At 43.3% G+C, this 22,410-nt stretch overlaps 1 protein-coding gene across 1 annotated transcript in view; it reads left to right on the top strand.

The window, feature by feature from the left end:
• Positions 1–21,967, top strand: part of ncam2 (neural cell adhesion molecule 2) — a 367,688-nt gene extending 345,721 nt beyond the window's left edge. The window contains exon 17 of the mRNA XM_080024174.1: positions 21,103–21,967. Coding sequence (XP_079880300.1) covers positions 21,103–21,214 — 112 coding nt within the window. The 3' untranslated portion in view covers positions 21,215–21,967. The remainder of the gene's footprint in view (positions 1–21,102) is intronic.
• Positions 21,968–22,410: the final 443 nt, after the last annotated feature.

Raw genomic sequence — 22,410 nt, 5'->3', positions numbered from 1 at the left:
GGGTGTGGTTAGGACTCAATTGCAGCACAAAGACAGGCAGGGATATTTGGTAATGTCTTTTATTTGTAGAGCAGACAGAAGACAGGCAGGGGGCAGGCAGGATACATCGTTGGGGACAGGCAGGTTCGATAACCAGGAGTGCAGACAGAAGACAGGCGGGGGGGCAAGCAGGATACGTGGTCGGAGCGAGGCAGAGTCGGTAGCGGGGAATCAGTCCGGAGAACGCTGGAGAGTCTGGTGCAAGCATGGAGGACAATCTGGCAATGGGTGACTGGTGAGAGAGGCATAGTGGTTAGATTGCAGATCTGGAACAGATGTGTGCGCAGGTGAATAGAGTTGGGCTAATGGGACAGGCAAGGAGAGGGAGGGGAAGTAGAAGAAGGCGGAGATCATGACAATATTGCCTTATAACCAAGAACATACCAGTAGCTAAGTCTACACATAGAAATGGCAGGCCAACCATTGAGTGCCTTTGATTTACAGAAACCTTTTAAAATCAAAACCTCACTTTGGCTTGAGTTTTTATTGTACCCATTGATCACCAGTGAGGAAGATATACAGTATATTTAACAAAGTGTTAAATATGTGACCCACTGCGTACTTTATTTGGCGGCTTTTGAGATTTTTTTTTTTTCCCCATTTGAAAGTGGAGAATCAAACCTTCCAAACAAGGTGTCACCTGTGCAAATCAAGACGGACTTGGATCTATCGCACTGGTCAGATTAAGGTCCGAAATATGAATCAGAGCTTCGGCAACCCGCTTCGCATAATCCATAACGATACGGAGAAAAAAGTTTTCACAGACAAGTGAGACCGAAACACCCCCGTGCTGCGCTTTAACCGTCTGTTTACGGAAGTGACGTAGGTGTGTGACGTGTGACGCGTTTCTTCGTCTTCTTCTTCTTCGCAGCTTCACAACAGTTGCTCCGTGTGTGTAAAAGTAGAATGATTTAAAGGTTGAATTCTATCAAAACGGTTTCACATTGTGACTTCACATCACATGGAATATGGATGAATGATCTTCCCCTGGATGGTCGCTTTCAAGGAAACGATCGATCGGCATTGTTCAGTGCTGTTCCGCGTCTCGGTAAGTGAACTGTGTTGTTCCATGTTATCTAACGGGAATATTTAACTCCACGGTTTAACATTTTTCTACTATTTATAAATCAAACTCGGTTTTGAAAATACGTTAAGAGATAAATAAAACACAAAGGAACACAAATCTGTAAAGATCTAATTTTCTTTTCTTAACTTATTTGGCTACTCCTGGCTATTTTAGAAATTTGCGAGATGGTGGCTTTTGCTATGGTGGGACACATACGTATCATTTACATATATTTATCACTGTGCTTACTGAATGAAAATGCATTTTTTCACTTTACAGGACCTTTAATTGTCCCTTAACAGGACATGTCTGGAGTGGAGGTCACATGACTAGCCAGAGGGAATAGCCAGAGACGCTGTTGTACGTTCCCTCGTGATCGTTATATGTCTAACACTATAATCTTTCTATCAAAAAAATCATTCACTGCCAAGGGCACTCACAGAGAAGTCTCTCCCCATAGATAAGCTCAATGTCAATACAAGTTTACAGTAGCTCTCAACAATATTGGCAAAATAGGATGCAGGCATGAGGAGTGTGATGAGAGCCGGGTCCCCTGGTGGTCTATGTGCTGCCCCACAGGTCAGAATGCAGAGTCCAGGGATATCTATTGGGCCTGCAGGATATTGGCAGACCAAGCTTTGCGGTCAATGGATTTTTGACTGTTATGTAATCCCTTTTTGAATGGCAGAAACTGCATTTCATCTAAATAATAAATTGGCAGAGCACTTAGTAGTAAAGAAATCAAATCTTTGTAGGAAAATGTCCTCTATGTGGAGACCAGGCCTGTCCTCTTTTGAAAGTCAAAGGGGTCTGTCCAATGATGCAGAGGAGACCTTGGCTAGCCTGGCTTCCAGAATTGTCACTTGAATGTGATCTCTGTTGCCAGATTTTCATTCGGACTTCATGGTTCCTGCAAAATATTTTACTTAATTACTGGTAAAATGGCGCTGGCTGCAAGAGAACTTCTGTTCTCTAGTCAAGTCAAGTTTATTTATATAGCGCTTAATCACAGTAGTCTCAAAGGGCTTCACAAGCTTCATGTTTCACATAAAAATCAATGGCATCCCCTAGGATTAACCCCCAACTAGGCAAAGAGGACCCCCCAGAAAAACCTTTTGAGGGAAAAAATGAGGGAAGGAGGGGGTCACAGAAGGAGGAATCCCACCTTCCAGGAAGGCCAGGCTGCAATGGAAGCGGACTGGGCAACACTATGTAGGGGTTAGGGGGTATTTGATAGCGCCAATGAATCCTTCTCCCACAGACTGGGCACTGAACTTTACCTGTTAAAACATACCTTTGAACGTATATGTTTGCAAATACACAACCATCTCCAGCACGAACATGCACCCACTGGACATGGGTATGGGGTGTGGTTTTAATGACATATCCAGTAGTCTGGCCACATGGTGCCGGTATTTCTGTCCACACACCAATTAAATCTGGTCACAATGCAAACCTTACCACATCCAAAGTTGATCAAAATCAGCTTTGGGACTGTCCAGAGCTGACAGGCAATGCTAATACAAAAAATGACATTGGAGTATAAACAAGGCCAGAGAATCTCATCGTAAATTTCTATATATCTCCATTTGAGGAACTGCTGTTTTGTGCCTGTCTCTGCCGTTTAGCTGTCAGTACGCCGGTGATGAAGGAGTGGTTTTGAACAATTGTCTGGCTCAGGACGACCCACTGTGTAACAGCTTAGCGATAATTGTGGCAGGCTCGTAATCAAAGCAGTGTCCAGGTGTTGGAGATGAGAACCACATTGGACGCATGATTAATTGAATGTCTTGCCCCATTCAGTAAACCACAGGGAGCCGTTGGGAAAAGATCTGGAGTTAATAATAATATTGGTAATGGTCACAATAATAGTAATCATCTTTATTGCGTCTCACACGATACAATATAAGGTGTCGGTGAAAATATCAGCAATTTCACCCATTTATTTTATAACCACAGATCTTCCCAAAGAGGCTAATGAGTTCCAATAGAGCAGGGGCAGAGAAGTCTAATCGCAAAAAAAAAACAAGATGACGTCATCTGCAAAAAGTAAGATTGTTTATATTGTATTGTTTATAGCTCCATCTGAATTCTATGAATATGTTTGTGCATTCTGACTGCAATTGCCAAGGGTTCTATTTCCAGGATCAAACAAGTGGTTATAAAAGGGAGCCTTGAGGGCAACCCCTGCTTATTTTAAAAGCTTCTCTCCAAACCCAAAGCAGGTGATGATGTTAAAAAGATATGACCGCTCGACTTTGTCGAAGGCCTTCTCTTCATCAATTGAAAGAAGTGCCATGTCTGGCACTCCCTGTTGACTGTATAGGGTATATTGTGTTCCCTTCTGATATTATGGAAGGGAGTATACCCTCCAATCTTTTTGCTATTTGTAGAGGATCTTTGTTTTAGAATTCAGTAAGCTGATTGGGCACCAATTTCCACGTTTGGCTTATCTCCCATTTCATAGAGGGAGCTTAAATGCCCAAACCTACAATGGTACTACTGGCATCAAGCTCTATCCACATTCATTTACTCCTGTATTTACACTCAGCTGGGCTGAAATATTTAAGAAAACGTATCCTTATCCCCATGTTAAGAAACATGATCAAGGCGTGGTTTGATGTGAAAAAATACATGTGCATATCAGCAGGGAAGGACTGGGACTAAAAAATGGCCCTGGACCTTTTTACCCAGACCAGACCACCAAAACTAGCCCGCAGGCACTCAACCACCCATATCCCATCGACACACATACAAACACACCAGCCCTTGATACCACCACTTATAAGCATAATGGATGAATACTGTAGGCTACTGTAAAACTAAAAGAGAGATATTTTAAGAACAAGTGAAAGGTTTGTTGCCAGCAGGCCACCACTGTGAGGATACCATGATAGATTAAGGCAGTCAGTGTTTCACGAATGTCTATATTTGAACAGGCTGGGTAATCTATTTCAAAACAGGAAATAAGTCAGATAATACCATTGCCAATTTGATCACTTTAAACTTGAAATTGAAGTACTTACTCTCCAGGGCAGGTCTATGAACAAGGTACAGTGTAGGTCTATGAAGGACTGGCTGTACACATTTGTACTTCTTAAGTGCAGTAAAAATTAATATATTTTTTTAATAATCAAACTCTAAATAATATCTAAAATTGAACAAAAATTAAGTACTGTACATTTTCTTGGCGTTCTGCGAGGGTACAGACCATTTAAGACCATTACTCCTGGCCTGGATATTACTCATCTATAAATAATAAAATAGTATTTAAATAAACAAACACCAGCTTATATATATTTTTACTAGTGCTCAGGTATTGCTGGTCCATAAATTATAAATAATGTCCTCACAAACCATTAATGTTGGTGCATATTCCAGGATAAGGGGCATTCTAAACTGTGCAATTTCATTTCATTTCATGAATAGTTACGTGGCTGGATTATTTGGAAGAGAAAATTGGTAAATAAAGTAAATAAATTATATTTAGCGGCTTATTCTCCGTTTTTTTCACCACCACTTACGCTTTTAATCGTTTAAGTCACTTATTAAGTGCTCTGTTAGTGCTCGCAAATATATTACTTATCTTTGTGCAAGTTGCAGAGAATACAGAATTATGAGGGCTGGTGCATAATCAAAGTGGTCCGACGACGCAGATCTCTCTAATGGCTCTTACTCTTGTTTTTGTATAATGACCAACCCAGTGTCCCCAATGGCCAGTCTGACTATGCATATCAGGCTCTTTTTCTGGTTTTGACCCAATATGGGGGAATTTTTTATTTGCACGTCGCAAATCTGATGCAGGCTTCGAACTGTGGTCAAAAAATGGACTTGGAAAAAAATGGAAAATTCAAGATCAAGATACACAGGGAAGTCTTAATGATGTTCGAGGAACTATCAGCTAAACACAGCATAGGAAGGAAACACTTTTTAAAGTATTTACAGATAAGAAGCTATTATTCCTCTAAGCAGCACTCATTATAGAAAACAGAACTTTCAACTCTGGAGGAGGTAATGAATAAGAATTGTAATGGTGTGGCTTTCATTTCATTGTTGTATAATTGGCTTGCATTGGGCTCCGCTGTAACCTCAGAATCAACACTTGAGTCTTGAAGGATGATCTAAAGGTAGAAATATCAACTGAGGAATGGGGTGAGGCCTGTGCAGAAGCCAGAACAGAATAGTTAATACTAGCCTGAAACTTGTACTGTACAACAGGTTAATGCGTATTTACTTGACACCAGTCAAAATACACAGATTCAAAGATAATATTCCATACACTCAAGGAACGCTTTAACACTGCATATGGGAACGCAAAAGCAGGGGAGTACCTGCAGCTGGCGTCCGTGTGTTGGTTCGGGGCGTGGTTGTGGGTTCTGGAACTCGGGTTGGGGTCGGGGGGTGTTGGTCACTGGTTCGGGTCTCGGCCCTGTGGTCGGCGAGTTGGCGCGCTGCTGGGATTGTGTGTCCTTCTGCATCCCGTGGGGGGGTGTGGCCCGTCGTGCCGGGGCTGGTTAGGCGTTCCGTCTGGTCCTGTCCACCTGAGTCCTGGCTGTGCTAGGCACGGGGCTCACCATGTGGCCTCCTTCGTGGGGGGCGGTCTCCTGTCATCACACCAGGCTGCCGGGTTACCTGCTCTCTGACACTCTTGGTGCGCGGAGAGCTCGTTGCTGGGGGGTCGGGCTGTGGGTGGGGGTGCCGTCTGCCGCCCTCTGTTCTGTAGTCCACATGCTCGGCGGCTGGAGGCTGACCAGGGGCCTGATGGGGGCGCGGAGCTGCCCGACATGGCGGAGGCGCATGATGGACGCTCTGCGCCCTTGGCTGATCACTGTAGGTTGGCTGCCACCAGGTCTCCCCGGCCTGCTGCGCCTCTGGATCAATTCCAGTCGCGACTCGCCTATCTCTCCTAGTGCCAAAACTCATACTCAGACCATACACCACACAATAGACCGAGGGCTTGCAGGATGGGTGGGGATGCAGCAGGCAGCTGCCTCCAAGAGTTGCATTACCTGTCACGCTTCTGCCCAAGCGTGCTTCTCGTCCCTCCTAAAATTTTAATCCTACTCACATTAGCTTAGAACACATACACTTGCACACCAATCCTACTCTAAACAACACTCCATCGGACCAGGGTCTGTGGGACAGGAGGGGTGCAAGTGATTCGGGTTCGACCTGCCTGAAGAACTCACACCCCTAACCCCGCAATTTTAACTGCAATTACCAACAGTACACATTGAGCACTGAGGTTTTTCCTGGGTGGCCGGTCGCTGGCGGGTCGGTGTGGGGGCGTGGTTGGCCGGGGGACGGTCGGGTGGGCCCCCCCTCCGGGCCTGTCTGGAGTCCTGATGGCTTGCACCTGGTGGCTTGGGATGTGCTGCGACCTGGCGGGGCTGCGGAGAGCGCCGCCAGGTGCCTTCCAGGGCCCCTGGGGGGACTGCTTGCCATTGTGGGTGTGGGTTGGGGGTGGGGGTCAGCTGTTGGCCTTTTGCTTCTGCGGCGCGGCTTCTCTGTGGCGGGTGTCCCGGGTGCTGGGGGTGGCAGAGGGCTTGTATGCCAGGCGGCCTGCCGGCATCAGTGTAACATCGAGGTGCCCCGCGCTGGGCACACGCTGCAACGTGTATGGGCACTTGGCACTCACGCCAGGCGGGGCGTCTGGTCGGCTGCGGTTGGGCGGGCCTCCATCTTGGGGTGGTAGAGGGCCCACATACCTGGCGGCCTGCGGGCGTCGGCGGTGGGGGGGCTGACATCCAGGTGCCATGCCCTGAGCACACTCGGCTACATGTATGGGCACTCGGGGTGTGTGGCTGGATGGGGCGTTTGGCCAGTTGTGGTGTGGCGGGCCTCACTCTTGTGTGGGGTGCGGGTGGGGGTGGTGGCCCTGCTGGTTAGCCTGCGGGTGGGCAGTTCGGCGGGGTGTCAGTTTGTCGGCGCAGGACCTGGCTCCGGTTCTGCGGTTTGTGCCTGCTGTCCGCAGCCATAATAATAATAATAATAATAAAGGAATATATATATATATATATATATATATATATATATATATATATATATATATATATATATATATATATATATAGTACAATATAGGTCTCATGTATGTTGATGGAAAAAATGACGTATATGTTCAGAGGAAAATTGAACTTGTATGAAAAAATTTGGAGACCTTTCATATACTTTGTCGAATATGCATTGACACAAGGAGACCACTCGGATGATCTATGGCGGATTGTGAAGTTTGTCTGAGTTTGTGAAATACCTTTGTATTCATTGTAGCCACTATTTCTCATTGTTTAAGTAGATATGTATTTTTTATATATATATATATAAAAGCGAAAATATATCAGCAATTAGTACATCCAATGACTCTTGCATCAAGTTCCTTATGCAGTTCATTTGAGAACTTAAAGTGGTAAGTGATACATTTAAAATAAAAATACTTCCCCAGCTCAGTCTTGGAACCAGGTTGGTTCATTAAAATGTTAGATATCAAGGCATTTATTGATAGCGACACCTTAGATGTTCAGATTCCTTCTAGTTGTTCAGAGTCCTTCTTGGATGAGTTAAAATTTTTTCTGTATCGTTCACAATGTTCAACAGCGAAGTTCGAAGTTTGGTATGTGAAGGAGGTGCCGATCACTTCTAGTTGATAATGACCTGGGGGCCTGATCGAGTAAAATCAGTATTTCTGATGTTGGCAGGACTAAAATCACAATTCTGTGATTGAGAGATGTGTCTTCTGTTGAATGGTCTCCAACTTTTGCAAAGTCTGGTCGACACATTCTGGCCCATTTGTACCTCTAAATGAGCGAGGCCTCCATTCACAATTAAAATGGTGAAAATTGGATTTCAGGGCATTTGCTCATATTGAGCTTGGTTTTTTACTTTAAAATGAGACAGCCCAGCCCGCCAGCCCTAACAAGCTCACTGATTTGCCAAGCTAGAAAATGTAAATTGGATGAACATCATTAGAACTTCCTCATTCAGACCCCCCACTCACCCCCCCCCCCCCCCCCTTGCCTTAGCCCCATCATTACTGAGCTATTATTTGGATAATTAGTTATTCATTGATTTCTGTATTGCATTTTTCCTGCCTTTTAGCGCACTAACCAGGACTCTAATTTGCATTAACGGTTTTATTATTACAGATTTGTTTATATTTTCTGATGCGATTGAGTTTGACATTGCCAATTCAAGTGTAATTGTGCACAGGGGTGTTTTATTTATCATTCTTTTGTATTCCTATAGAGCATTTGAATTTATATGCACATGCTTTCAAAGGTTCAGAGGCGGGGAAATCAAATTAAGTGGAAAACAAATGAATGAATCTTGGTTGAATCGTAAAAGCTTTTGTCAGACCACCATAATTAAACAGCCCATTTAAATGTCCATTTTGTGAAGAGTACAAATGTACCGCACTGAATGGGAGGGACCCAGAGTCTTAATAATGGAAAAATCTTGGGAACGACATCTGTTTTGAGAGAACATCTTGTTTGGAACGTCAGGATTTAAATGCACTCACACATAGTTTACATTCAAGTTTTGCTTTCACTAAAGTTTTTACGATAATTCCAATTTAAATGTAGTGGTATGAGTTAATCTCTGCCTGAAGAAGGTCTACGTATCCCCACTAGATCCTCAAGTTTGTATTGGAAATGTTTCAAAATGCCGTTAATTAACTTATAATTTATAAATAACTATCTTGGATGTAGTTAACAGTACAACTTTATTTTTTTTTATTTATTTGTTTGTTTGTTTGTGTTTAACCTGTGCTGTCAGCATGCTGAGCATACAACACAGAGTATTTGTGCCATTACATTCAGGACAGAGTTAGTCTGCAAGTTGAGTTCAAGTTCTCAACCTACAATGCAACTCTTTATTAATTCTTTAATCATCAATAACTGCTGTAATAACTCTGTGCTGTGGATGACCTGTAGGATGACAAGAGCATAGTTTTTGGTTATGGAGAGCCACCACCAACCCCCCTCTTTGGAGAACTATTTATCATGTTTGGGTCTATAAACAACTGATCAATACTCTAAGAGGGGGAGAACCACCACATGAGACAAATAAACATAGAAACATACAACATTTACACAAAAACATGAACATTGGACGACAACATGTATTGAGAAACAATTAATTAGGTACAGGAAAACTGGAACTACAACTGGAAACGTGGCATCTTCCTGTCATTATTATGGCAGTAAATGAGTGAGGAAAGGAGAGGAATACAACCAGGAGGGTGCTGGTGTGTGTGTGTGTGTGTGTGTGTGTGTGTGTGTGTGTGTGTGTGTGTGTGTGTGTGTGTGTGTGTGTGTGCGTGTGAAATGTCCACCCAGCCCCGAGGAGCACGAGGAGACCCCGCGCCCCAGGGGCGTACACATACAACCAACCCCCAGGTGCAGGCACAAGACGCAGCCGCCGACACAGAACTCGGGCCATGGGCGCAAGGGCGCAGGCCAGGATCCCAGCCCCACGGCGACAGACCGACACCTCGCCTGAGCCGCCCGCCCCACGGGCGAGCTGGCAGGGCCCCCATGCCCACCCACGCCCCACAAAAGGGGGAGGCCCGCGCCACTGCAGCCGACCAGACGCCCCGCCCGGCGTGAGTGCCAAGGGCCCATACACGTAGCAGCATGTGCCCAGCGCGGGGCACCTCGATGTTACACCCCTCCCCACCGGCGATGCCGGCAGGCCGCCAGGTATACAGGCCCTCCACTACCCCAATCACCCGGGGCGCCTGCCGCAGAGAAGACATGCCACAGAAGCAAAAGGCCAACAGCTGCCCCCCACACCCCAACCCACAACCACAATGGCAAGCAGTCCCCCCAGGGGCCCCGGGCCTCCGCAGCCCTGCCAGGTCGCAGTACAATCCCAAACCACCAGGTGCAAGCCAGGCCGGGAGGGGGGGCCCACACAACCGCCCCCCCGGCCAATTACGCCCCCACACTGACCCGCCAGCGACCGGCCACCCCGGAAAAAACAAAACAAAAAAAAACTTACAATCTAATGGAAACTCTTTATTATCATTGTGTTTGAAAGGGAAAATAACACGTTGGTGTCCCAAACATTAAAAAACATGTTTTTTAAATATTTAATACATCTATCTGGCAATCAGAAAAAATACTGCATTTGTTGTACTTGTATGATCAGGAGGACCTCAATGTAAAAGTATAAATAGCTTTCTAACATGAAAAAGGCAACAAAGACAGGGCTAAAGATGAAAGGGTTAAAGATCGTTTTTGGTTAGAGTCAAAGACAACAGGGAGGGTGAGCAGTTCCCTGTTTGCTCACAATCCTAAATAGCTTCAGCTATGGCTCAACCCTGTGTTCCATTTCATGTTGGTCAACACACCACTGCATGGATCAGCCTCACCGGGAGGGGTTGCTGTACATAGGCGATAAATCAGCAAATCAGCCGTACTACCTACTAGCTATAAATATGTCTGCGTGTCTGTGCTAAGGGTTGTTTTGTTTTTAATTAGATGTAATAATAATTATAATAATAATGTATTATTATAAACATATAATAATAGATACATATTATAATATAAAAAATAAAAAGTAATTATAATAATTATATATATATATATATATATAAAAAATAAATTTAAGCTGATAGGATTCTCTGCGTCCGAAAGGGCGATTGGGACCCGAGGCTACTCCACCCTCTCATATTCCTGCAGTACACTGTTTGAATCCATGCTGTTGAATTTATGGACATGTTACAGGATGGCTCTGCCCCTGGTGACATGCCACCTGGCCAAGGCCCCACTCTACCAGAGTGCGGTCCAGATTTAAGCGCAAAGGCCCCTGAGAGGGAAGCGTGCCAGGAAGACATGAGGACATTGACCTGCAGCAGCTGCATATGCAAATACAATCGATGCAGGAGACCTTACTGAGGCTTGTGATAGCCCAGCAACGTCCCCCTGGTGCCCCAAAACACTTGGGAGCCTGTGGCCAGACACCCTCTCCGTCACCCTGACGAGCTATCCATTGCTGCATCAGACAACTTGGACAGATTTGCTGACCCTCACTCTAAGGGTCAGCAAATTATTCAGGGTCTGAGCTGAAGGATTTTTCTTCCCAAGCATCTGAGCCCCCACACATGGATCATTCAGATCAAGGTGTGATTGCCAGGGCAGCTGAGCATGCTCTCCTTCCTCCTCTAGCCTCAGTACCTGTTCCTTCAGTGTTTGATTGGGGCTTGGAGCGTCACCAGCCTGTCGAGTTGCTGGTGCTTCCTGATTTCACGACTGAATTACCACCATCTTGGAAGTCACCTGGCCTCTCTGCTCTTCCCAGGACTCAGCTGGCCAATTTCACTGATGCGGCAGGTGATTGCCACTGTCCCTCAGGTTGGGCCTACTCTTGCAATTTGCAAAATAAAAAATAAATAGTATTATATCGAGAACAGGCCCCTCATGGGATGGGGTTCATGTGAATGTTCTCGAGATCGAGGCAGGGCAGTGTAAGGTCTCCATCTCTGCACACCAAGGTGCAACAGATCCTACTTTGGGCATGTGACCGAGGGGTGTCTCTCAGGGCTGTCCACCTTCCTGGGATGGCTACAGTGGCAGCAGATCTTCTGTCCAGGGCCGGCCCCAGACCTAGGGAGTGGCATCTTGACCCGGACATCGTGCAGTCCATTTGTTCTCGCTTCGCAGAGGCTCAACTGGACCACTTTGGTGGGACCCATTGGGGATGGATGCGTTGGCCAACCAGTGCAAACATTATGCTTTCCCTCCCTGTACTCCTCAACATTTAGGGGCCATTTGGCGGACTTATCTGACCACCATGATCATATTGGTAACCGGACAATTGGCTCACATACTCTTGTCAGCCGATTCCTCATAGGGGTAAGGCGGCTTTGCTCACGAGGACCTGTGTGCTTCTCTCTTGGAAATTGCAGCTTGTTCTGAATGCTTTTGCTGAGCCTCCGTTTGAGCTCTTGACGGGTCTGAGTCTGAAGCTCCTCTTGCTCAAGACTGCATTCTTTCTTGCCATTGCCTCTGCAAGGTGTGTGAGTGAATTACGTGCACTGTCTGTACACCCCTTATGTATGCGGCTTGGAGGAGAGGGCTCTTCTGTTTCTCTCCTTCCAAATCCTGCTTTTAAACCCAAAGTCTTACCTTGGTCCTTTGTTTCTCACCCACTGGTTTTGGAGGCTTTTCATCCTCCACATCATGACTCTCCTGAGGCAGTCACACTGCACTCACTGTGCCCTGTCCGGGCTCTGAGAAGCTATGTGGCTCTCCCCAGCACAATAAGGCAAACAGATGTGCCTTTTTTTTTGCTATGGAGATTCAGTGGGAGGCCAAGCCTTGTCCAAGCAGTGTCTTGTCCACTGGGCAGTTGACACAATAGCTATGGCCTACAGCAGTTCAGGTGTGCCCCTCCAACCAGTGTGGTCGCCCACTCCACCAGGGGTATGGCTGCCTCATCGGCTTGGGGTGCTTCGCTGGATGATATTTGTACAGCAGCTGGTTGGGCTAACCTAGAACCCTAACCTTTGCCAGGTTCTATCGCCTAAATGTGATATCATCATCTGTGACCTCCTCTGTCCACAGGTCTGCACTACACACTTTGGTGTGGTTTGTTTGTTTGTTCTCTTATGCTTTGCAGCGATTAAGACCATCTTTGCAGAATTATTCTATAAAAAATTTTATTTGTGCTGCAATGTCCATTATGAGCTTGGTTGCCCCTCCTGACTTAATTTACTACGCTGTTGATCCATACTGTGAAGTGGAGAACTCCACAGTATGGTTCAATGGAGAACGGATGGTTACATAGGGTAACCTGAATACTGTCCAATGTAAGTTACCGGGAAACACCAGGCATGATTTTAGCACGATAAGTATATAATCAGTTGGCAGCCAACATTGCGTTTACACAAGTGACATATCCTGAAAAGGCTGTGGATAAAGTATTTAAAGGAATTATTTATGTTTAGCTAAAGTTTGAGGTAGAGAGTATCTTTACCTTTTCTCTCATCCATGTACATGTCCCTCATAGAATAACACATTGCGAAGACTAAGTTGAGCTGTTCTCTTTTTTTCTGTTACAGGTCAGGTAGGATCCCCTGTTTACCCAGGTACATTAAAACAAGCACCCAAACCAAACAAATATGTGACCCAACGCATACTTTAGGGTCATTTGGTGACTTTCGAGTTTTTGTTTTTTTTGCATCATTTGAAAGTGGAGAATCAGAGCTTTCAAACAAGGTGTCACTTGTGCAAATCAAGCAAATATTTTTAAAGCTATGACTTGTTAATGACAAGGGTGTGGCAAACCCTGTTTCTGAGATAATCACCTCCAAAGTTTTACCCACATCAGATTCATTCAGCCAGCTCCCAGAATGCAAATGGGGTTGGCGGACAAACAAAGCCTCATGGCTTATTAACATACTGCTGAATGGAGCAATCACGAACACCAACAACACACAACTCATTTTGTTTTTAAAAAAAGCTTTTATCTAACAGTAAGAATATATATGTTTAATTAAAGTGGAATTATTTTGGAGTTTAAAAGTACGGACAACACAACAAAATGTAGAGTTTATCAATATTATTTGTCTCAGAAAATCTGATATCTGAAATTCTGTCACCAACCTCAACAGACTTCATCATGTCATACACTTCTTCCATTGTAACAACGTAATCGTCGGTCTCCTCCGGTGGTTCTTGAAAATATTTAGTTTCATCGTCGGATTAAGTTTGAAATCCGCCGTTTGAAATGTTCTCCAAGTCTGGAGTAATATCAGATTCAGCAGCGCTGTAATTCTCCGCATTGCTGTCAGAGAACTGAATGTCATCGTGGAAAATGAAGTCCAGTATGCGCTGCTAACACTGACTTGGATCTATCGCACTGGTCAGATTAAGGTCCGAAATTATTCAGAGCTTCCGCCACACGCTTCGCATAATCCATAACGATACGGGGAAGAAAATTTTCACAGACAAGTGAGACCGAAACATCCCCATGCTGCACTTTAACCGTCTGTTTACGGAAGTGACATAGGTGCGTGACGCAAAGGGTTCTTCTTCTTTGCCGTTTCACAACAATGGCTCTGTCTGTGTAAAAGTAGTACGATTTAAAGGTTGAATTCAAACAAAACGGTTTCACATTGTGACTTCATAACACATGGGATATGGATGAATGATCTTCACCTGGATGGTCACTTTAAAGGAAACGATCTATCGGTGTTGTTCAGTGCTGTTCTGCATCTTGGTCAGTGAACTGCGTTTCCCCGTGTAATCAAACGGGAATATTAAACTCCACAGTTTAACATTTTTCTACTATTTATAAATCAAACTCAGTTTTGAAAATACGTTGAGATATAAAAAAGAAAACACAAAGGAACACGAATCTGGAAAAATCTAATTTTCCTTCAAGAAAGGTTTTTTCAACTAATTTGGCTGCTCTTAGCGATTTTAGAAATGCGCGAGATTGCGGCATTTGCTATGGTGGGACACAATTGTGACCTACCGCGTACTTTAGGGTCAGTTGGTGGCGTTTTACTTTTTTTTCACATAATTTGAAAGGGAAGAATTAGAGCTTCCAAACAAGGTGTCACTTGTGTAAATCAAGCAAATGTTTTTAAAGCTATGACTTGTTAATGACAAGGTTGTGGCAAACTGTAATTCTGAGATAATCCCCTTCAAAGATTTCCCCACACTTGGCTTCATTCAGCCAGCTCCCAGAATGCAAATGGTTGGAGGACCAACAGAGCCTAGCTAGTTGTCACATGGCTACTTAACACCCTGCTGAATGGGAACTTGACTCCCTGTTGAATGAGGCAGGAATGATCTCTGCTTGGGTCTTGTATTTTGAGGGAATGTTGAACAGCGTCACCGACACACAACATCTTTTGTTTTTAAAAAAGCTTTTAACAATTTATTTATTTATTTATTTAACAATTAGAATACACATGTTTTGTAAAAGTGGAATTGTTTAGGAGTTTCAAAGTGCTGACAACACAACAAAATGTCTATCAATAATGTGAGTCTCTTAAAATCATCCTCAGTGTGTCATTTAATATATACATTTGCGTATGCCAAATATCGTTATTAGTTATTTAGTTATCATGTTGGCTAACCCCAACCCTACCCCAGCTACACTCTGCGAGCCTTGTTGGGGCCTCTTTTCATTTTTTCATCATCACCAACCTCAACGGACTTCATCACTTCACCAACTTCTTCCGTTGTAACAACAACGACCGTATAGTCGGTCTCCTCAGGTGGTTCTTGAAAATATTCAGTTTCATCCTCACATTCAGGTTGAAATCCGCTGTTTGAAATGTTCTTCAAGGCTGGGCGAATGCCAGATTCAGCTTTGCTGTCGTTCTCAGCATCACTGTCGGAGAACTGACTATCATCGTGGAAAATTAAGTCCAGTATGCGCTGCTTACACTGACTTGGATCTATTGCACTGGTCAGATTAAGTTCCGCGATATGATTTAGATCTTCCTCCGCCCGCTTCTCGTAAGTGGGTGGAGGAACAACACGGAGATAAAAGTTTTAATCGACAAGTGAAACCGAAAGAGCCTCGTTTTGTTTACGGAAGTGACATCAGCATTTATTCTTCAGTGGTACACATTGGTACACGGCCCCTCCACAATGATGTCTAAAAGTAATACGATTTAAAGGTTGAACTCTATCAAAACAGTTTCACATTGTGACTTCACAAAACATGGAATATGGAGGAATGATCTTCACCTGGACAGTCGTGTTAAAGGAAACGATCGATCGGCATTGTTCAGCACTGTTCGGCGTCTCGGTGAGTGAACTGTGTTTCTCCTTGTAAACTAACAGGAATATTTAACTCGATGGTTTAACATTTTTCTACTATTTATAAATCAAACTGGGTTTTGAAAGTACGTTGAGAAATGAAAAAAAAAAAAACACAAAGGAACACGAATCTGGAAAAAACAAATTTTTCTTCAAGAAAGGTTTTTTCAACTTATTTGGCTGCTCCTGGCAATTTAAAAAAATGCGCAAGATAGTGGGTTTTGCTGTGGTGGGTCACATATACAAATGAACCATTTAGCATCACACGGTGTCATTTGCAAAACTTCCTTTTGGGTTTAAGTCAATTGAATCCACTTTGTTGATTCCCCATGGGGATGAGAATGATTTGCAGCGCAATCATGGTTGTTGGAGGCAACAATCAGGAGGCAGACACGGAAGACACAGCGAGGGGTAAAGGAAGGGAGAGCGAGGGAAATAAGTAAGAATGTGACATTACCATAAGCTTGTGAAATGTCTGTAAACATCCATATGAAAGGTCATATATATATAAATATTCCAAACATATCTTGTTTATTTGGTTTTGCCATATTTTACACAGTTTTGATGGAGTCGTCCAGCAGGGGGTTTATGGAACGTATGGTAATAATCGCATTCTGAGCCAAGTTCCCCATGCCTGGGAAGGTCTTTGCCCTTTACCAGTTAGTCAGCTGTCCCCCGATTCATTTCCACTGGAGTATTTAAATAAGCAGCTGTCTGATTGCACTGCAGCTGGAGCTCCGTTGAAATCTCAGACAGCAGTCGGAGACAAAGTTTTTCCTTGACATTTGGAAAAAGTGGTACAGCGGACCCTGTGATCAGAGAGGGACACTTCTGCGACCGAAATACCACAATCACTCCGTCGCCAATGAAGCTGTCAACAAACCATGTCTCCCATTGAGAACTGTTTAATTGTGTACAGTGATGGCTGTAGGCAAATGAAAGGGCCAAGTTAACCCTTCTTGGTTGGACATTTAGGTGGCTTTAGATTAGGTTTAGGCATTTTTTTCGACTCCCTTCTGATAAAACCCAAAGAGTTCAAAGGTAGCTCTGAAGTAGGAGATAACTGCAATAATCGGTATGGTTATGTTTAGGCATTAGGTGTAGATGGTTAAAGAATAGCCTTGCCATTTTCCAACCCAGGCCTGGTTCCCACTGTTTACAAATGTTCACAACCTCGCTCAAACTTACCCGTTTCCTTTTGGAAAATGGGATCCGCACAATATTGCGGAAAAATGCAATGACTGCCTTTAAGCGAGGGTGTCTTAACAAGGTACCTCATTATATATACGGATAAAGATTCAGGCGCCATGACATCATGCTAATTTTTCCTTTAGCCATTGTTAGTAAATCACTCCATAAGCTAAATTCCCCCAAATTTAGAGAAAAGCTTTTTTACAAACACTGCATGGATTTAGCTTTTACTGTAAGTCTTGGCTACATGCTGTATAAAAAAAGAAAAAAGAGAAACAGGAATTCTAATGAGGCTTTGTGGACCAACTATGGTGGACCACCACTGGCTTAATTAACAGTCAGGGGAGGGGGCGACATTGTATGGTACTTTGGTGTCGCTGAGAAGCTTGCAGATTGCACACTCACATCTCAGGGACTGTAATTTCTCCTCAGCCCACTCCATCGTGCACTGTGGCTCACAAGATACCCAAGAGGCTTGTCCACACTTGACGGTTATCCTGTTATGTGCCCTATAAGCATTATCGCTTCAAAACCAACTGGGGCACTTATGCTCGTACAGGTGTATCGTATGTCACAAGGCAGGGGATGAATTCGGATTAGGGAGATGGCCGGGCCCTAATATATATTTTGCGGTAACCTATTAAAGTTATTTTCTCATGAAAGGTCAAACTTCTGAAAAAAATCTCCTGGAGGAATCCAGTTGAAATATCAGCATTGAGAAAAAAAATCCATCCCTCTATCTAGAATGAGTGATATTGATGATGTCATAATTTCACTAACTTAGGTTGAACTTGGGTTTTGCTAACCTCAGCTCCCTTTTCCGCAGTACAACAGAACATTTGGATGCTCTGAGAATAGGCATTTAATCGAGCCGTCATACTTCAGTGAGTTTGATCCCATCCGGAGAACCCCATAGAGAAAAATATGGCATGTATGTTGGCATGAGAACCCCTTCAATATCTTTCTTATCTATTTATTTACCAAAGGCGGATGGACAATGTCTATCTGAATTCACCCCCAATTTAGCCCCTGGTTACATGCTTGTGCACATATCAAGTCAAGTCAAGTTTATTTCTATTACCCATTAATCCTAGGCCAGTCTCAAGGGGCTTCACAAGCTCCACATTTGTCATAGCAATCAACGGCATCCTCTTATCTTAACCCCAACTTGGCAAGGAAAAACTCCCAGAAAAACCCCTTTTGGGATAAAAGGAAGCAACCTTGAGAAAGGGGGTCACAGAAGTCACATCCCCCTTTCAGGATGGCTAGGTTGCAATGGTTGCTGAGTGGGCAACAAGATTAGCATTACAGTATATGACAAGTATTGGGTTCTCTGGCTGTGATTAGTCCAAGGATCTAATGTTTGAGATGAGAACATAGGAAGACGATGGAGGTCCAGTGCAGTCTCCCTTCTGTTCTGAAGGAGAGAAGAGCCGTGGGGGAGAATTCCCAAGAATTCCCAAGCCTTCACCATCCTGGCTTTGGCCCAAATAAATTGCGCCAGTCCTTTGGACTACAAGCTCCTCCTGCTGATTGTATGTATAGCCGCACAACCTGCCATCACATCTGCATACTAATAATGGGGCATAATGGGACCAAGAGCAGCTGGACCACTGATTCGTGTTGGTGCAGAATCAGCGCTGCATCATTCATGTAAGCATGAAAGTGACCTGGGTTCATAACACAACAGTGCAGCTCGGCTTTGCAATGGAATTGAGGCATTTACCGGTCAGCCAATGTGAGGGAAGATATTAAGATTTGAGTCCTTAAAAGGACTATTATTTCACGGACCAGCGTCTGTAAATAAAATATACAGTCACAGCCAGCGATGCATGGGCACAAAATCAGCCACATGAATAAATCATTGAGTCAGACAAAGGGGATTACTCCTTCCAACAGAGGACATTTACGCTAATTAAGCTCCATACCAAGCACGTGTTTAACATTCAGAATTCTCCTCTCCCTTCTCCATATCCAAATTGCCTGTCAGTGCTCAGTCAGGGAAAATCTAAAACCTTTCAATATCCCCCGTCATACTTTCCGGGGAATTAAGAGATACGTATGTATGGTATGCGGGAGAACCTCAGATCTTAAACATTTTCAGAATTAAGTTATTCAAGCCGTTTGCGAAATGACAGTCCTAAATGGAAAATGAAAAATACCACTTTACAGAGATTCTCCTAAACCCTCCAGACCTAGGGACACGAATAACCCAATAGGCCCTTTAGCTCGCATTACAGGGGTAATCTAGCGTTACAACTGCACTCTTAGTTGGTATCCCCCTTTATTAGTCTGTTGTGACGTGGAAGACAGAAAACAATCTCGGTGGCTAAGAGAATGGGTGCCAGTTTGGACCATATCACAAGTGTTCCCCAAACACAGAAGCTATGTCAGGTTGTGAAAGGTTTAAATTGCTTTCTTCTTGTTGGTCTCTTATGATCATGATCGCATGTCAAGTTTTTCTCCCATGACGCTGTCATCTTCATGTCATGGTATTTTATGTTAGAAGGTTCATTCTTTAAAGGTTCCCCGCCCAAAGAGAGAGGCATGATTCCAAAGGTTGAGAATGGTTGACCTTTTTCAGAAAGGCCGAAATGTCTTCCCAAACTTCCCAAACTCAAACTTCTTTTATCTCGGTCGACCAATAACAGAAGGGAATAGGGAATATTTGAGGCCAGCTAACCAATATAACTGGATTCAAAGTAGTATGAGCGTAGTGGTGTGTTATAAGACCAATTTCTCATAACAGCACAAAAGCTCTATGGGGAGCGCTTGTCAACTCAAAATGCACAGTTTATCTATTAGTCATTGAACAAAATCGATTCATATTGTCATGATATCATGCTTTTAGTTTGTAAAATCCATGACACATTGTTTATTTTAAGAGAACCGCCTTGTATCCATCTCTAGAGTTGTTCTAAATGTTATAAAAGACAATAAAAGTTGCCTTGTTGTCTTTCAGTTTAGTCCGTGGTTAAGGTTTTACCTTTTGAACAGCCCCTCTTGTTTTCTCGAGGGTTGTCTTGAGTTGGTTGGCGGCTAAAGGAATTTAAGTAGATGTTGCCTTTAAATTAACTGTGTTTGAGCTGTGAGCCGCCGTTGGAACAATTACACTGTTTCACAAGAAGGAAATGGAAACTCAAGTGTTCTGTATGTGCAGAGCGAACATCATTAGATGTTTGGCCTGCTTCCAGAAGCAGGAATGGAAAAGTCCTCGCACAGTGACTGCAGCTGAGCTTAAAGTATTTCTTCTATTCCAAGAGGATGTTTAAATTGAGGAAGTTCAAATTGTAAAGAAAGAATGACATGACATGATGACTGTACAGTGGTTATTGCAGTTCCCCTAAAAAAGACCAAGAAGAACAGGATCATTTGGAGACTACCTTTGGGAGAGGTGAGATGGCCCACTTTTTGGGCAGCATTCCATCATCTTTAGTCTCAAGAAGCAAAGTGGCAGTTGCACCACATGTTTTGTCTTGAACCTGTGGAGTAGCCAGTCGCACTTTAACGGAACCTCCTGCATTTCATGAACCTAAACCTTGTTTTTTCTGTCATTGGAAGTCAAGCAGATGATCAGCAGCTGGGTCGGACTGAATTCTCCCGATGCCGGAACAATTATGAAAATTCTGAAGCCAATAATCGAGTTTGACTCCCGATGATGGAAAATTATGGGGTTTTCCTTCAAAATGCTGCAAGTGATTCATAACTCTCATTGACGGTTCACTTCAGTTCATCTGACATTTTGTTAATCCGGGATGATGGTGGTTGACATAAGCATTTTATTTTGGACATCAACAAGTCAGACATAGATGTTTGAGTCTTTCATTTCATAGAATCCAGTGCGTTCATGTTCGTTGCCATAGACGTGCAAGTTGCTCCTCCATATTAAGCCGCAGTCCACGTATGGCCGTCTTTAAGAGATAGTGTGTCATTATCAACGTAGTGTACTACTGTTCCTATTGTTTCCTATGAGCCAGTCTTGCACAATTAACCGCCATTTTCTTTGTTTTTTGTATACAACAGGAAGCTACCGCTGAAGGAGGAGAACGGAAAGGAGACGCTGAAGCCGGACACCATCGAGATCAAAGTACATGACAACAGCCTCCACACAAAGCCCGGGGACAGCAAGGCATAAAGGCAAAGACGGCGGGGATGATCTTGCTCGGAGCCGCCCAAAAAAGAACATTTTGGATCATCTCCAGCGAGAAGCGACCAAACCACCAGAGGAAAATCCAACGCATCCGGGGATGGGGAGTAGCGGAGAGGAACAACCCGTACATCTGTTTATAACGACGCCCCTGCCTGGCGAAAAAGGCACGTGTAAATACAAAAAGATAGAGAGAAAAATTAGGGAGGGAGTAAGGAAGGAAGGAAGCAAGGAAGGAAGGAAGGAAGGAATGTGACTGATAAATGTCTCATGTTTTACCCAACATGGCGTCAGTGGAAGACTGTGGATTAATGATTGTATATTATTGTATTTTTTTTGTTTTATTTTTCTGCGGAGGGGGAGGGGTTATTTTCCGCTTATCTTTCTCGTCCACACTGTTCATAATTCCTGCTGTGCTATTGTTTTTGCGTTTTATTTCTCGTTGACGAATATACGTACAAAAATTGTTTATATTATATAATGTCAAAAACATTCACACCTTCAGCCTTCACCCTGTACAAATCCTGACATCTAAAACCATAAAGCAAATTATTATTATTATTATTATTATTATTATAATTATTATTATTTTTTTTTTTTTCTTTTTCTTTTTTTAACGCTGGAGTTCAAACATGATCCCACTGAAGTTGTCAAACAAAATCAAATTGAATGACTGGTTTCAGGTTTTTTTTGTTGTTGCCTCATTTGCTCAACAACCACATTTTGAGGGAACAAAATGCTAAATACCAAAACAGGAAACCCTGCATATCTCAGTAAACAAATGAAAAAAAAAAAGGATAATTTTCAAAATTCAAAACTTGGATATACTGTAATATTAAATAAGAATAATAATTATATATATATATATATATATATATATATATATCCTATTTTATTTATTCTTCATAAGTTTTGCGAGTCACCAAAATATTGAGTTTTTCATTTTTTTCCTGTTCACTTTTAAGTTGCTGTGTGTCAATCATCGTAATTTATGCTTTTGGGTTCAAGCATAATGCATAAAACCAACGACAAAAAAATATATATATATATTAAAAAGAAAAAAAAAAAATTATCCAGAGCAAGGCTGAAAGAAAGTTCCCTGAAAGGTGACGTGAGGTACGAATACATTTTATTATTTAAGAAAAATCACCATCTACAGTAATGGCTAAATATATATATATATA

Source organism: Zeus faber (assembly GCF_960531495.2).
Source record: "Zeus faber genome assembly, chromosome: 2".
NCBI lineage: Eukaryota > Metazoa > Chordata > Actinopteri > Zeiformes > Zeidae > Zeus > Zeus faber.
Note: the sequence above shows the minus strand (reverse complement) of the source record. Positions and strands in the feature narration are given on the sequence as shown.